Here is a 17,356-nt window from a genome sequence, read left to right as displayed (position 1 = left end):
AGTCATTGACGGGCAGTATACATACAAAGATAGAAAAAGAAATTAACATGTGTAAAACAAAGAAGGTAGATTTAGCATACCAACTGGCTAACACTAAATAATTTTACTTTTTACAGTTGGCTCTTTGGTCAACTGTAGCCCTTGCAGAGCAAAGTGAGCGTGGTTTAACCAAACTGCACACACAATGTAATCTTTCCACCATGGATCGGCCCCTACACCTGGGGAAAGGAAAACGAGGAAAGAGAGAGGGAGCGTAGGTTAGACTGAGGCCACACTCAAACGTATGCTTAGTGTGGTTCAACTTCTATCAACTTCTATGTTTTACAAAGGAGAGGAGGTGAAGGAGATACCCTGGTGATATTTCCAGGCTACTCCGTTCTTGAAATTGATCCTCCCGTCGTTGCTATCCCTCTAGCAAACTTATCATTAGTTGTCGCCTAGTAAGCGCGCACTTCGGCTGTCCAGAGCGATCTGTTCGAAAAATGCTCCGCTCGCGCTCCTATTATACCCTCCGTATACGCAAGGGTATGGGTTTCAAAATCTTATCGCAATGATCCCTCACGGACAACGCCAGCCCCCACGTTTGTAGATGTTCGCGCGGGAGCGAGCCATAGAGGTGGAGGGGAAGGGGGGAATTGCCACACGCTAGCGGGCAGGTGCGTCACTGGTCAACTGCACGACCCCGGTAAAGAAAATTCTTTTAAATTTCTAAATTTTATTAAAATTTTTACATATGATATTTGATCAGATGGGTCTGAGATAATAATTATTTAAATATTTGAAAAATAATTTAATACTAAAGAAAAAGTTTTATTGGTACGTAATTAATTTTAAAAATTTAACGCTGTTATTCAAAAATGTTTCTGTTGAGAAATATTGTCGGATGGCGCAAAAAAAAAGAAGAAATTTTTGAACGCCAGACAGCTTATTTAAAGGCTTTTTAGCAAAGATGATTTTAGCCGAATTAAAAAATACTAAATCCAAAAAGAAAAAACTAACAAGAAAAGGAACAGAGATGTTTCCCTTCGATTTTAACAAGCCTTTAATATACTGTACAGATAAAATAGGAAACACGTATCTATTTATAACCGAGTTATGAATAAATAAATTATTATTTTTAAAATATCGTTTATTTAATTTTAATTGTAGAACAGTTGATTGCAATGGTTAATGTATTTTATTGACGAATGTTGAGAAACCCGAAAATTCAGTAAACTTAAAAATATTAGGTGGAAGTAGAATAGTTCACAAAATTATTTTTTGCAAATTACAGCTTAAAGGGATGAAACTTCTCCTTGAAAAAACATGTACCTTTGCAATGGTATTTTATTGACGAATATTGTCAAGAGTAACCTAAAAATTCAGTAAACTTGTAACGATCCACCCCCAAAAATGCATCGTTTCCGGCGAACATCAGTCGGGGGAAGAGCCACTGGGCTATAACTAAAGGCGCCCAAGGCGCCCATTTTTAAACGACTCCATATTCTCGGACCTGGCGGTAAACACCGCCAGAGAAATCATGCCAAACCGTTGCACGCGTCAAGTCGGTGCGCACGCGTAGAAAGCGCGCGGTCTTCCCACTCCGGCGACTTCGCCGTCAAGCGCTGAGAAAATGACGGAGGCAAACGGAGTCGCCGGGTATAAATAGGGCCGCGTGCTATGAACAACCCGCCTTTTCCCATCAGCCAGCATCACCACCTAATCCGCTGCGCTGATATTCCGGAAAACCAGTAGTCGAAAGTTTTTAGCCGCGGCGGAGGTACTCCGCCTTTCGATAACTTCTTGCCTTTCCGCACCTTCGAGAACGCGAGCATGGGACTCTCGGCTAAGGTTTTTGGCGTGAGGAAGGTCCTCGTCTTGCTCTCTTCGCGCTTGGAGATCTCCTCTCTTCTGAGGAACGCCGGAAAACGGAACCGCCGAGTTCAGGGTTTTGGTCGAGGTACTCGACGCGTTTTCTTGGCATCCAACCGCCATCACTCACCGCACGCACGCACGCGGCCGGCCAGCCGTCCAGCCGATTCGCGCACCGCGAGAATTGCGCCGTAGGCCCCGCCCACCGCATCGTAAAAGTCTCGAGAGCGCGCCCGCGTAAGACGCTGCCTATACACACATTATGGCGGCTCCATTGGCAAGAGCCAATCAGATTACTAGTTTGAGTACCAGCCTTATGCTGGATAAAGAGAATGGTTTTAGGAACGAGCGAGAGGTTTTCAGAAAGGAGAGATATGTACATCAAGAGAATAATAAAGAGCTTTTGATACGTGTCCCAAGCATTCTGAACATATAGCTCTGAATCCCTTCCGATCGTTCACTGAGTCAAGTCATAAGTAGCAACAATCGTTCCGCAATACGTTACAATTGGTGACCCCGCCCAAAAACACAGCATTTTGTGTAATTCTATACACTTCGAGTAACCTAACCAAGATGCCTACCGATAACGAGGGAGAGACCCAAGGCAATGCTGGAGGAAATAGCGCGCACATTTTCTCCGGGCGCATCGCAAAATTGCCCCCGTTTTGGAAGGAGGAACCCGACCTTTGGTTCCTGCAGGTCGAGGCGGCGTTCGGAATTGCCGGAATAGTACGGGATGAAACCAAATATCAATACATCATCGCCCACGCCGACCCATTGTTCCTACCGCATATAACGAGCCTTCTTCGTCAACCTCCTGCAGAAAATAAATATGAGACTCTCAAACAGCGTGTCCTCGGAGCTTTTACTGAGTCAGAGGAAGTTAAGCTTCGCAAGGTATTACAGGGTCAACAACTCGGTGAGTCAAAGCCAACGCATTTTCTACAAAAAATCAGAAACTTGGCGCCTGTACACGTTAGTGACTCAATCATTAAATCTATGTTCCTCGAGCAAATTCCGCATCAGCTACGACAAATCCTAGTAGCAAATACAGATCAGGACCTGGACGCCTTAGCCGCTCTAGCTGATAAGCTCATGGAATTCTCAAATCCGGCACGCCTCGTCGTGCAGCAAGTTAATCAGGCAGACCCTGACTCGTCCACGGATAGCACCCTTGCTGCAATCATAAGGCGCCTAGATAAAATCGAAGCCCGCTTCACCAAAGCCAAGTGAAACAATAGAAGCCGCAGTGCATCACGTCCACGAACAAGCTCTGAAAGTAAGCAAAAGTCTGACAAATACTGTTTTTATCATCACAGATTCGAAAACGCGCAGAAGTGTTCTCCGCCATGCTCTTGGAAACAACCAACGCCCAAAGCATTGGAAAACTAGTATCCTCGCCCCGAATCGAGACGGCCGAAGGCGAGAACTCACAAAAACGTCTCGTCATCACTGACAGAAGCAGCGGACTACGCCTTCTCATTGACTCCGGCGCCGACATATCAGTTCTGCCAAAATCCTTCGCCGGAAAAACAATTTCGCCAGCGAAATTTAAGCTTTTCGCAGCAAATGGATCCACCATCGAAACCTTCGGAGAAAAACTCGTCACACTCGATTTAGGAATACGCAGACCAATCAAATGGATGTTCACCATCGCAAACGTGCCGCAACCTATCATTGGAGCGGATCTGATCTCACAACACGGCTTGCTCATCGATCTTAAAGGCAAGAAGATTATTAATAGTCACACTAATCTCTCTTCACCTGCAATCTTCTCGCAATCCCGTGTACCAAGTGTCTCAACGATTAACAATCAACATTGTTATCGAGACATTTTGAAGGAATTCAACGACATCACAGTGCCTCGCCAATTCAACAAAGGAGCAGTCCACGGTGTTTACCATCACATTCTTACCAGTGGTCCTCCCGTCGCTCAGCGAGCACGTCGGCTATCGCCTGAGAAACTACGCCAGGTAAAAGCGGAGTTTGAATTCATGATGGCTCAAGGAATCTGTCAACCGTCAACAAGCCAATGGGCAAGTCCACTCCATATGGTTCCGAAAAAGGACGGACATTGGAGACCATGCGGCGATTACCGCCGTTTGAACGCCATCACCATTCCGGACAGATACCCGATCGCCCATATTCACGACTTCTCTTATCGACTCCACGGGTGCAACATCTTCACAACGTTAGACCTCACGCGAGCGTACTACCAGATCCCGGTGGCCCCGGAGGACGTTTCTGAGACAGCCGTGATCACGCCGTTCGGCCTATTTGAATTCAAGGTGATGACATTCGGACTGTGTAATGCAGCCCAATCTTTTCAACGGTTTATAGACACAGCGCTAAGAGGATTAGGTTTTTTATACGTCTATATTGACGATATTATAATAGCTTCTCGAGACGCCGAAGAACACTTAAGACATTTAAGATTGGTGTTTGAAAGACTTCGCAAATTCGGCATCACAATCAATCTAAGCAAATGCATCTTCGGAGCGTCAGAAGTTCATTACCTGGGCTATCGCATTTCAAAAGACGGCACTCAGCCTTTACCCGACCGCATTACTGCGGTTCAACAATTTCCAAAGCCAAAAACGTTTAAAGATCTCCGTAAATTCTTGAGTATTATTAATTTTTATCGACGTTTCCTGAAAAATGCCGCATCAGTTCAAACATATCTACACGCTCTGCTCGCTGGAACAAAGAAAAACAGCAACTCTAACATCAACTGGACTCAAGAAGCTACAAAAGCTTTTCACGATTGTAAGACAAATTTAGCGAATGTTACCTTACTCCATCATCCAAAGGAAGGTGCCACACTCGCGCTTTCTTGTGACGCTTCTAACAGTGCTATGGGAGCTACATTGGAGCAGTATAACAATCAACAATGGGAGCCCTTGGGATTCTATTCAAAAAGATTCTCCAAGGCTCAGCAAAACTACAGCACTTACGATCGAGAGCTTCAAGCAATCTTTAGTGGCCTGAAATTCTTTCAGCATCTTGTTGAGGGTAGGAAGTTGGTGATTAAAACCGATCACAAGCCTATTACTTACGCCTTTAAACAAAAGTCAGAAAAAGCGTCACTTCGACAACTTCGACAACTCGATTTTATCAGTCAATTCACCACGCATATAGTCCATGTTTCAGGAGCTGATAATATTGTTGCTGACGCCTTCTCCCGCATCGACACTATTGCCATGCCAGTCACTGTCTCCACACAGGAGCTGGCAGCTGCGCAGCAAAAAGACCAAGAACTTCCAGACCTTCTCCGTTCTCCAAGAGCGCTCGACTTACGCCGAATCAGGATCGACAATACCGATTCAGCGTTGTATTGCGACGTGTCTACACAGGAGATACATCCTTACGTGCCGCAAAGTTTACGAAAGCGCATATTCGACATGGCACACGGACTCTCGCATCCTAGCGGCCGAGCCACGAGGAAGATCATCCAAAAGAAATTCGTTTGGCCGGCTATGGCTAAGGACATCGCAGATTTAGCCCGCACCTGCTTACTCTGCCAGAAAAGCAAAATAAGTAGGCACACCAAATTACCCCCCGAGCATATCGAAATGCCCAACGATCGTTTCGCCCACGTGCATTTGGATATCGTCGGTCCCTTGCAACCATCACGAGGGTATCGATACTGTCTAACGATGATAGATCGTTTCACTCGGTGGCCGGAGGCGATCCCAATTAAAGATATTACCGCTGATGCTGTCGCAGAAGTGTTTTATTCACAATGGATTTCCCGCTTTGGGGTTCCCGCGACAATCACCTCGGATCAGGGATCCCAATTTGAGGCTTTACTGTTCCGAGCGCTTACACATCTGGTCGGTTGCAAGAAGACGAGAACTACGGCTTATCACCCATCTGCAAATGGGTTGATTGAACGCTGGCATAGATCCCTCAAAGCGTCAATCATGTGCCACAATTCCACGCAATGAGTTGACGTTCTCTCCACGGTCCTTCTGGGATTACGCTCAAGTTTGAAAGAGGATATCAATGCTACGACCGCTGAACTGGTTTACGGTACAACGCTTCGCCTACCAGGAGAATTTTTTATTAACGAAGAGATGCCTGCAGACCCAGAGATTTTCGTCGAGAAATTCCGCAAACACATGCAACAGGTACGGCCCTCGCCAACTGCATTCCATGACCGAAGAAAGGCATTCAGTCACAAAACTCTGTACACTTGTACACACGCCTTCCTAAGAGTCGACGCCGTCAAAAAGCCGTTACAGCACCCCTACGATGGTCCCTACAAGATTATAGAACGACTATCGGATCGAGATTTCGCATTGCTTATCAACAACGAGAAAGTCGCAGTAAACGTTGAACGTCTAAAACCAGCTTTCATCGAAACCACAGTCGAGGACGAGCCCATTCCAAGCTCACAACACCCGACGGAAGAACAACCCTCAACCTCAACAACCATTCCAGGAGAACGCCCACCTTCAGCACCGAAAACTTACTCAGGACCTAGACTTAAGGGTAAAAAGAAAACTGTATCTTTCATATTTTAATATTTCCACTTTTTCACATTTCTATTTTTATTGTAACGCTTGTTCATTAGTTAGTTTTTTTAATAACACATAATTCTTTACAGATAAAATGTAATATTTATTTCATTTCATGTCAAGTTGTCACTTACATTATATCTTATTAGACAAAGTTATTTCGTAACTGTAACCCAGTTACTCGGAGGGGAGTCCTATGGCGGCTCCATTGGCAAGAGCCAATTAGATTACTAGTTTGAGTACCAGCCTTATGCTGGATAAAGAGAGTGGTTTTAGGAACAAGCGAGAGGTTTTCAGAAAGGAGAGATATGTACATCAAGAGAATAATAAAGAGTTTTTGATACGTGTCCCAAGCATTCTGAACATATAGCTCTGAATCCCTTCCGATCGTTCACTGAGTCAAGTCATAAGTAGCAACAATCGTTCCGCAATACGCTACAACATTCCGCTAACTGGCGACATCTCGCATGTAAATAAATCCGTTTTAAATATTTGCGTTTTAAACCTGTCCATCCGCGCGCATATTATTTTCTGTAACTTGCTCTTTCTCTTATAATGAAATAAATGTGTTTGTTACGTATTAAAAACCGCCGCATAGTCACTAAACACACCGGGAGACAGGAATTCTTTCCTGTCTCCCGATTGAACCTCTTCTATCGCACCGTTCCGGCGAGCTAATCCGCGCGAAGAAAAACGGTACATTACAAACTTAAAAATATTATGTGCAAGTACAATAGTTTACAAAATTACTTTTTGCTCATACCAAATTACAGCTTTAGGGGATGGAATCACTCATGTACATTTTTTTCAAGGAGTGATTTCATCCCCTAAAACTGTAATTTGATACAAGCAAAAAATAATTTTGTGAACTATTCTACTTGCACACAATATTTTTAAGTTTACTAAATTTTTGGGTTTTCCAACATTCATCAATAGAATACATTGACCATTGCAATTAACTATGCTGTAGTCAAAATTAAATAAACAATATTTTGCAAAAATACTAATTTATCTAAATAATGTAAAAACGGCAAATACGAGTCAGGCGTGGTGAATAGTGCGCGTAAGAGAGTCTCAAATAATTGAGTTATCACATGTAAAATTTTCTTAATTTAATACAATTTAATAATTAATCTAATCATAACTTGTTTTTAATTGTACAAAGTATTAGGTACATACTTTGATATCGCCAACATTATTTGACTTATTTTAGCAGTCGTTTTCAAAAAACTTATTATTATTTTCTTATTTCAATTATTATTACTATTATTTTTTTTTAAAAACTTATATTTTAATATTTATTGTACTATACTGATTTGTCTTTAAAGCTCTTTCACGTAATACGCGATTAGCGATACGTATGAGACGAATCTATTCCAATGCGGAAAAATCGAGCGCACGAACAGATATGTATAGCGTGCATACATAAGGAGTTTGTTATTATTTTTCAAGAATGGTACATCGGAAAGACACTTTGTTATATATGACTGGATTCGTATAAAGATAAGCTTTAATTCTGTCATTAAAATATTTGAAAATTTTTAGAAATAAATATGAAGTGGTGGCGGAAGTATAAAAATATAATTGAAAACATTTTTTTTTAATTATTAATGTAAAGTACTTTTCGAGCTATTCAACTTTTATTCAGAACATTTTTCTTTATCTCTTATAGTTTCGACGATACACGCTTCGAAAGAAAAAAAATCAATTTTTTTTAAAGGGACCCTTTAAAAGTGAGATTGTGCACGTATAAAAAAATACGTGTCCCTTATTTTGATCTGTACTACAACGTATTAAACGCTCGTCAAAATCGAAGGGGGACACTTTCATAGTACAGGACGGGTGCGCGTACCATACGTTATGGGATGGTTTTTAATTATTTTTGGAAAATGGAAATGTTGCATCATAACTTTATCATATACCGTTAAATTTGTAATAAAATAAGCTTTATTTTGGCTATAAAAAAAAATAAAAATTTTGAAAAGTAAGTAAGTAGTGGGAAAAAGTATAACAAAAATAAAAAAAAAATTTTTTTTCACTGTTATAAAGTAGTCTTCGAGACATTCAACTTTCACTTAAAACGTTTTTCTCTATCTCTTATAGTTTCAACGATATATGCTTCAAAAGAATAAAATCGATTTTCTTTAAAGGGATGTGTCACCCCCTTAAACTGAAATTGGGCACGAACAAAAAATATTTCTGTGTTATGGATAAACTCTTCTATGTGTACATAAAATTTTAGAATTTTTTGAATTTTTGGGTTTGCAAACCTTCCTTAAGAGTTGGTCCCCTATCGACCAATTGTGCGGTTTCCAATTGTGCGGTGTTTAATCGTTAAGTGTCCAAACGGGATACGCTCTTTTATAAAAGTGATAAAAAATACTATGGTTAATTATAACGTGATCAAACAAGACACTTCCATACTGATGAACAGCAAATTATGTAACAGATAAAATAAAAGATGGGCAAAATCTGTAGCAGCGTACTTGGTACACCCGTTTTTTTAATATAACTAATATCATTAAAGTTATCTTTTATAACGATTTAGTAATAACGTTATAATTTTTCACAATAATAATGTCAGGAATAGAAAATTTTTTTGAAAAAAAATTTGTTGTACCGTTACCCTCTATTCATTAAAAACTTTATAAATTTTTCATATACAGGGTGATTCAAAATAACTAGTTGTCCTTTAAGGGACGTATTCCTGATCGAATTCTAAAACGATTTTTTTTGGCAAAAATTTGACAGAGGCTTAGATTTCAAGATATAAGCCGATTTAAGTTAGCGTATCACGAGTCGAATATAGAAGGTATGCAGGGGCGGCGCACTCACCGTTACGCGCGGATGTGCGTATGTGCGTGCGTGCGTGCGTGCGTGGATGTATCTGGGGGTCTATTCTCGAAAAATATCGCATACAAAAATATACAAAAATATAGTATGCGTTACATATATTATAGAGTTCCCTAGTATTTTCGTATGCGATATTTTTCGAGAATAGGCCCCCTGTGTGCACATGCGTATGATGTAAGGGTGTCGTCACATGGGGCGTAACTTGCGTAAGCATAACATGCATATTCTAGTAATTTACTAGAATACGTTATGCCATTCTGAGGTCGGCATTCACATGGTGCGTATTTCGTAGAATTGCAAGAAATGCATAACTAATACAACCAATTGCTGATTTTTTTTGTATTTTCTAAGAAATGTTATTAAACGAATTTGCGATTGGTGGTTGCAACTTATACCTCTCGAAAAGTACGCCTCATAGGGAACCGATGCTTTTCATACTTGTATGTATAAACGGAAATTATAATCTCTGGGGACATATCTCATTTAAAATATATTTTTATTTTTTATTTTAAATTGTCATTGCAATCAGCCATAAGTATTATTGTATTGCACTATAATTCCAAAGACTTTAGGGTCGTGGAATATAGCAGCATATATTTACTATTTCACGAAGTACTAATTAATGGAATTATTTTTTAATTAATAGTTTTTTTTATTTAAATTTCAAATATTAAGAAAAAATTATACCTTGTACTCAATAAAATTAGAAATAAACTATTGCTAGATGCAATTAATGTAATTTGTCACAAAATATAATTCCGCTATTGAATTACATCGTTAGTATATTATACTGATAACAATATGTTCTAACTTAAAAATTATATAAACTCAATAAATTATGTTGCTATATATAATTTAAAAAATAATAATTTCTCCGGTTATTAAATTAAAATCGTTATTTAAATCAAATCTCAATCCTCAATAATTTATTACTTTAATAAATTACTTTTTTTTTAATGAAAAGAATAATTCATAATTACATCTGTTTCCACAGCAGACAAAATTGTTCAAACAACTGTATGCTTACAATTTTGTGATCCAAAATGAAAACGAATTGCCACTTGCCCAAAGACGTTATATACGTATTATCAATGAAAGAGGAGCTGTGATAAATGGTGCATTGTAAGAAGTAAATAATGCTGGCAGTATTAATGTCCATTTCCGACTTGCCTCTAGAATTCGATATGACTTCGCTTTATATTTTGAAAATATTGGGGCAGTACCAAATAATTAATTAAATTTTTAATTTAATTATCTACTAATTAAGAAATAAGTCTGTAATCGATAATTACGGATTTGTTTGATTAATAATTAAATATACAATCCTCAATTAACAACTAAACTAATTAAGAGTTAAAATTATAATTCTCAATTATATATTATTAATAATTAATAAATAAACTTTTAATTTTCAATTACAACTAAAGTAAATTAACAATTGGATTTTAATTATTAATTATACAGCCTGCATTTGATAATTAAGTTTTTAATTCTTAATTACGCGGCTTCTTCAATTAAAAATTAAATTTTTAATCGTTAATTATTACTAAACTAATTGATAAATCAATTTTAATTGTTAATTATAAGTGTAACAACTAACAAATAAATTTTTAATTTTTAATTACACGGTTTCTGCAATTAAGAATTAAATTTTTAATTGTTAATTATAACTAAATTAATTGATAAATAAATTTTAATTGTTACTTATAAGTGTACAATTGACAAATAAATTTTTAATTACATCTTCTGCAAATACAAATAAAAGTTTTATTCTTTAGTTATACTGGGCCTGTAATTAAGAAATAATTAAATTTGTATTTTTTAACTTCCATAACTAACAAAAAAATTGTCATGAGTGTCCGGATTTGATTCTCCTTGAAATATGTTGTTAAACAGGAAAATTTAAGAGAGAGGGTAAAACACCCTTTTGAAGAATAACGATACTTTTGTTTCGGGACAAATATCGTCGAATGTATAAGAGACAGAAAAAAATTTTTTTAATTGTACGGTTTAAAGAGTACTTTAAAGCTGTAAAAGAAAATTTTGTTTCGTTTAACAAAATATCGCCACCACCCAGTTTTTTTTCAAATTAAAAAATTTTTTTACTGCTTAATAAAAGGTTATATTTTTCCAAATCTAACCATATACAACAAAAGTATCTTACAAAATACCATTTTTGAAAATTAATTTTACCATAAACGTCTCTGTATACGTTATCTCTGCTCATATGCGTAAGTAATTACTTCGAATCGTTAAACAATAAGACGTAATTCGATAAATGAGGCTGCGATTGATATATCCAGCAATATAGATTATAAATAGTATTAAAAATTATAGTTTTTACTATTTCTTTTTAGTTTGGTAGGCAGAACTCGATCTTTTTCGTAATCTATAAAGCATGGAAATGGACATCTTTTTAGTGGTCTCAACATTTTTGTAGGAGGACATTTGTCCCAAAGATCGCTTCACGTGTACTGTAGGCACTTCTGAACCCAAATTGTAAGTCATCTAAATCCCATTCACACTTTGACCTTATGCGAGCGTGGGTTATGCGGAGGAATGTTTTCAGCATATGGCTCATGAAGCTGATCAGACGGAAATCCGCGCAACTTTTTGACCTTTGCTTCTTCAAAATGGTTACAAACGTTGATATCAGCCATTCTTTTGGTATTACCCCAGTGTTGTATATTCTATTGAATAGTCTTAGTATCTTAGTCTATTGTCTCCATGTTGTCCTCGACTATCAATTTTATTAGTTTTATTGGAATCTCATCTGGTTCCGCGGCTTTCCCACTCCTGGCGGATGCGATGGCATGCAACAGCTTTGATTTGAATATGATATGGCCGTCCGACTGCACCCCGTCGACTCGGATATCCGATTTAGTGTCTTCAAAAAGCCCGGCAACATACTTTTGCCAAGTACGTTTAATCTTGCTCTCCTCCAAGATAGCCTTGTTCTTCTCATCGCATATAGACACGGGTACACGTCTTTTATATAAACCTGCCACTTTCTTCACTTTGCTATGAATATTAAACGAGTCGTGCTTTGATATAAGGCACTCTAGTTCCTCGTACTTCTCCTTCATTCAATTTTGTTTTGCTATCCTGTTTTCCTTTTTGATCAAGATTTGTATCTTCTTGTATTCTTCCTGTTTACTCTTGAGCAGTCGTCATCTGTCCATCAGGTCCATAATGTCGTTTGTCATCTACGATTTCCTCTTGTCTCGAGGGTTTCAGATGTTGTTCGCTGGTCTCAAGGAGAGCCTATTTTACTTTGGTCCACTACGTATTTACGTCCGTAGTGTTTATTTTTTTTTATTCGACTCAGTTTCCTATTGAGGTCAAGTGCGGCGCTTTTTCTTATTTCAGCTTCGTAGCTTCGAGACATCAATTATCTTGACGGCAATTTCTCTTCTGACACACTTTAGTCTTAGCGTTAGGTCCGCCACCAACGGGTAGTGATCCGATCCAATATCCGCTTTGGGGTACATTTTGATACTCCTTATCATGTTTTTCAAACGTTGGTTTATCAGTACGTAATTAATCTGGTTCCTTACTGGCTCCGGGCTGCTCGCCCCATCAAGAGGCGATTTCCAGGTGTAGAGGCGACGCTTTGATAGTTTGTACCATGTATTGGTCACTACCATTTTTGCCATCTTTTGGCAAAATTTGAACAGCCTATCACCTCTCTCATTGTTCTCCCCCAAGTTGTGATTACCAACAATATCAGCTTTTCTTCCCTGCCCTATTCTGGCATTAAAGTCCCCCATAACTACGTTAACGTTGTCACTTTGCCAGCCCTGAAGTATGTCTTTAATGGAGTCATACAAGACTTCTACATCATCATCGTATCTTTTTTCCGAGGTAAGAGCGTAGATCTGTAGATTAATATCAAATGGCTGTCCATGCAATTGGAGCAGCACGGCTCTGTCCGAGATGGGTACAATTTCTTTTACATATTTGACAAACTCCGAGTCAACCAAGATTCCAACTCCGTTGCTGTGTCGCCAGTTACCTTCAGCACTTCCCCAAAAGTACAGGGTTCGTGGGCACACGTGCCTACTCCTGGCCATCTTAGCTCACTTGTTGTCATAAACTTAATTTTTATTCTTTCCATTTCTTTGATCTCATTGTTGAGTTTTCCCGCAGCGAAAAGGCTTCTAACGTTCCAGGTGGATATACGCAAATTGGACTTCACTACTTTGAGCCGGCAGATTATATACACCCTTTGCCCATCTAAGGACTGCCCGGGACTAAGAGCTGTGTTACGTCTGACGTTCAAAATTTTTTTTTGTTTTTTTTTTCTCACGCCATCCGATAATATTCGTAGTCAGTAGTCGGGTCGGCCTTCGCAATCGACAGTCTGATACTGGCTTTATCGCGCCGCTAGCCGCGACTGCCTTTGGTGATCGACTGGCAGTCCCAGCATGCGATGGGCACAGACAGTACATTCGCCGAACTTTACTGATTTTTATTTTGGTAACTATTGCGAATAATGATAAATGGTAGACTTTTCTTCTCAATTTTACCTGCTCTATCAACCCACGAAAGCATAAGTAATAATTATCAAACATCTAATATGTAATACAAAAGAATAAATAAAATTAAATTTTTTTACAAAAAATATATAATATATTGATAAAAATTACTGCTTTTTCTAATTTATTAAACAAATAAAGTAAAAAAAATTATTTTGGTTTCGATTATAGCCTGGAAAAAATTTCCGCGTGAGAACGGCAATGGATACGCGCGAGCAGCGATGAATCCCGCTCTAAACTTCTTGTTCTCCCGTTTTCTTATTAGAAATTTCTTAATATAAAGTTAAATAACAATAATTTATTATTATTGCTCTTATTGAATTAATTAATTAAACAATGAATTATTAGGAGCTTTAGACAGCCTAACTGATTCTTATTGCTAACAATTGTACATATTACTTGTATTTATAAAGTACCAGATAACCAAGTTAGATTCAGCACATCGGGCAAATTAATGCATTGCATATGTTGTTGTGAATTTGCAAGCAATTTGCTGGCTACAAAATTTAACGTAAAACTGAGTCAGCAACAGGAGAGCAAAAACACAACATCAGTTAATGAAATGTTAAAAGCAAACATTTATTAATAATAACATATCACGTTGACAGCAAACTGTCGGCTCATCATGAGCTTGCATTCGTATATATCATAATGACAGCAATATGTCATCAAAATGATGTCACGTATGATATCAAAAGTTTAATACAAGAAGTAGAATATTTGGTGAATATTGTTAAAGATTCTAAATTGCAGTTTATTATCCACAATTTGGTGACATGACAATATTCGGTCCCGCCGTGTGTAAAATCCCACGCGAACAAGTGAGTGCTGGCGCTACCACTAGGCGTCCACGCCGCGGGGGATTTCTCGTGAGTCAAGTGCGGCCACAGGCGTTATATTGGCGCCACCGCGGCCGACTCTCTAATTCATATCATGATTCGTACTTCAGTGAGCCTTTAGGAGCTACGTGTTGTAACATCGAGACGAATACTCGCTCTCATTCTTTTAAAACATGACGTGTGTATGAGTATAGAACGCTGTTCTACATAAAATTTTATATCTTTGGTGTAGAAATCCCAATCGATTTGAATTACTTTTTTTTTAAATCGATTTTAATCGCACATTTTCGGCAGGGAAGTATCTTGAGACTATATTAATATTCTGGTGAAAGAATTTTGCAAATATTGCAGCAGATATATATAAATTTCTTGCAAGAATTTAACTGCAGAATCTTTAAGAAGAATTGAGTATGAGAAAGCAGATCATAACGTTCTGTTCTCTCGATCTAGAATTTTTCAAGAATCTGCTGCAAGATTTACTGCAGTCTTGCAGAAAATTACTACTAGAATAATAATCAAATTGCTGATAACAAAGTTTCACGTGTAGATATCATGTATGATGATGACTTGCTAACATTTTGATATCAAACACATCAGTTGAATGTAGTGCACGCATGATAACAATTTGCTGGCAATTTGCTGAATTTAAATGAAGACTTTAATGATGTCAGAACAATAGACAGTTTGTAGAAACACCTTGGTTCTAGTTTGATGAAATTGAATGCGGAATAAGTGACAGCAAAATGTCATCTGATTACGGTCATTTGGCTATCAGGATATTGATACATTACAATTTTCAAATGTAATCGACAAATGTTTTGACCTATTTAGTTTAGCTTTCTACAGTATCGATCAATATAAACAATGTAACACTGTAAGTGATGACATAGTATATCATTTCTCCTACTCTTTATTTACTACTACAAATTTTCCTTATGTTGCAATCACGTTAATATAATGACAACGCTAATTCCCTCGTAGATAAGGCAACTTGAAAGCCACAGAAAGGAAACTGTTTTCCAAGCAACTGAAGGATAATAAGCGTACGGAACTTATTATAATATACAATTTTCAATAATTTAGTATAAAGTCGCATGCGTTTCCGACAATATCATAAACAAAATCAAAAGCCGCTTTTCTCAATAAGTATGCCAACTTAGCAATGCACTTTTATCTAATTGAAAGCAACATGTGGAAAATTTGAATTGTTACTATCTAACGTAAATCTTACCTATGTTTTTTTTTTACATCAACAAAAACGAGGATGTTGTCTGCGTCGATTTGCCTTCTATATCTTAATAAAGTTCCAGCATTTGAATCAATAAAGCCTTCATCAGCCACATGGGAGAAGACAAATCCTTCAGCCCTAATAAATTGTAATCCTGCAGCTTTGGCAACCGCGATCGCTTCCTTATTACATCCTGCGAGAATCTACATTGAACAATAATATTCGGCTGATTAAATAAACTTAATAACTATTTGATTAAAAATAATCTAAGAATTAAATATGATGTGTTAATTTAACAATAAAACTGCAGGAATGATTTCAATGACTCACCAATTTTAATGACTTTGACAATTTGTTGGCCTAAGTAGCAATAAAAAAATTTTAACTTTTGCTCTCTTATTTGTAAAACGTTATTGGTAAAAAGTTAATCATTTTTCCAATTTTAGTGATACAGTATACATTTTTTATGGATATTTTACTAAATATTAAAAAATAAAAGTATTACGTTAACTAATTATGATAAATATTAGACAGAATTATTTATTTTATTGATATTTTAAGATATTAAATACATATTTTTTATAACATTAAGAAAAACGTGTATTCTTTCAATTAATTGCATTACCATTTCGGACAAACAATGTTAATATCAACGTGATTAATCGCGATAAATATTACACGTGGATTAGATTATATCTTTTAAATTTCGCCTATAAGAAGGTCGAAAACCTTTCAGGTAGACCTCTCTTGGTTAAGAAATACATTTACATTATCAGCTTTGTTTGTTAACAATTATTTATAACTCGAGTGAACGGCTAAAGATCATTCAGGATCATGACCTTGACAGCTTATATCAAGGTCATTAAAATCGGCGAGGCTTCTATTATACAATTTTACCAATCTAGTTTTTAACATAAAGAGTAATAAAACAATTAAAAGACATTACAAACACTAAGAAACAATATTAATAAAAAAATGTTATATATTTTACTAAATATTTGTTATACTCAAAAATGCTTTATACATACAGGGTGATTCAGAACGACCCATGTGTCCCTGTAAAGACGTGTTAGGGGCACACGGGTAAGCGCCCGCGTCGGACGGTTAGTTGCGCCGCCTTTGTCTACCATGTGTACACGGTCCGTGATTCGCTAACTTTATCCTATTATTATTCAAAAAGTAAGCGTCGGACAAAATTTTTGTACAGGAAAAATCGTCTCAGAATATATTCAAGAACACGTTTTTACAAAGACACATGGGTCGTTCTGAATCACCCTGTATACAGGATGTCCCAAAAAAACTCGGATCCCCTTTTAAGAGCGGATTCTTTGGAACATTCTAAAAGAAAAATTCTAATACAAAAATGTCGAGAATATAATGGTTTTCAAATTATTTTCAATTGAAGTTTACGAATCACAGAGTTGACATTTCGCGCGCTCAGGCATGGTGACATGACAAGGTACTACAAGGGTACTTCTTGACACTGAGGTAGTCATATAAATAGTGACGTTTTTGTTAAGAAATTAT

The 17,356-nt window shown here is 37.4% G+C and overlaps 1 protein-coding gene across 5 annotated transcripts in view; it reads right to left on the bottom strand.

The window, feature by feature from the left end:
* Positions 1-17,356, bottom strand: part of LOC105202996 (uncharacterized protein F13E9.13, mitochondrial) — a 123,648-nt gene that overhangs the window by 66,665 nt on the left and 39,627 nt on the right. For all 5 annotated transcript variants that reach the window (XR_005575902.1, XM_039455116.1, XM_039455114.1 and 2 more), the window contains exon 4: positions 15,833-16,032. Coding sequence is in view for 4 of the 5 variants with exons in the window: in XM_039455116.1 (XP_039311050.1) it covers positions 15,833-16,032 (200 nt within the window). In the remaining variant the exon portion in view is untranslated. The remainder of the gene's footprint in view (positions 1-15,832; positions 16,033-17,356) is intronic.

Source organism: Solenopsis invicta, chromosome 11 (genome assembly GCF_016802725.1).
Source record: "Solenopsis invicta isolate M01_SB chromosome 11, UNIL_Sinv_3.0, whole genome shotgun sequence".
NCBI lineage: Eukaryota > Metazoa > Arthropoda > Insecta > Hymenoptera > Formicidae > Solenopsis > Solenopsis invicta.
The sequence above is the reverse complement of the archived record's forward strand: the minus strand, read 5'-3'. Positions and strand labels throughout refer to the sequence as shown.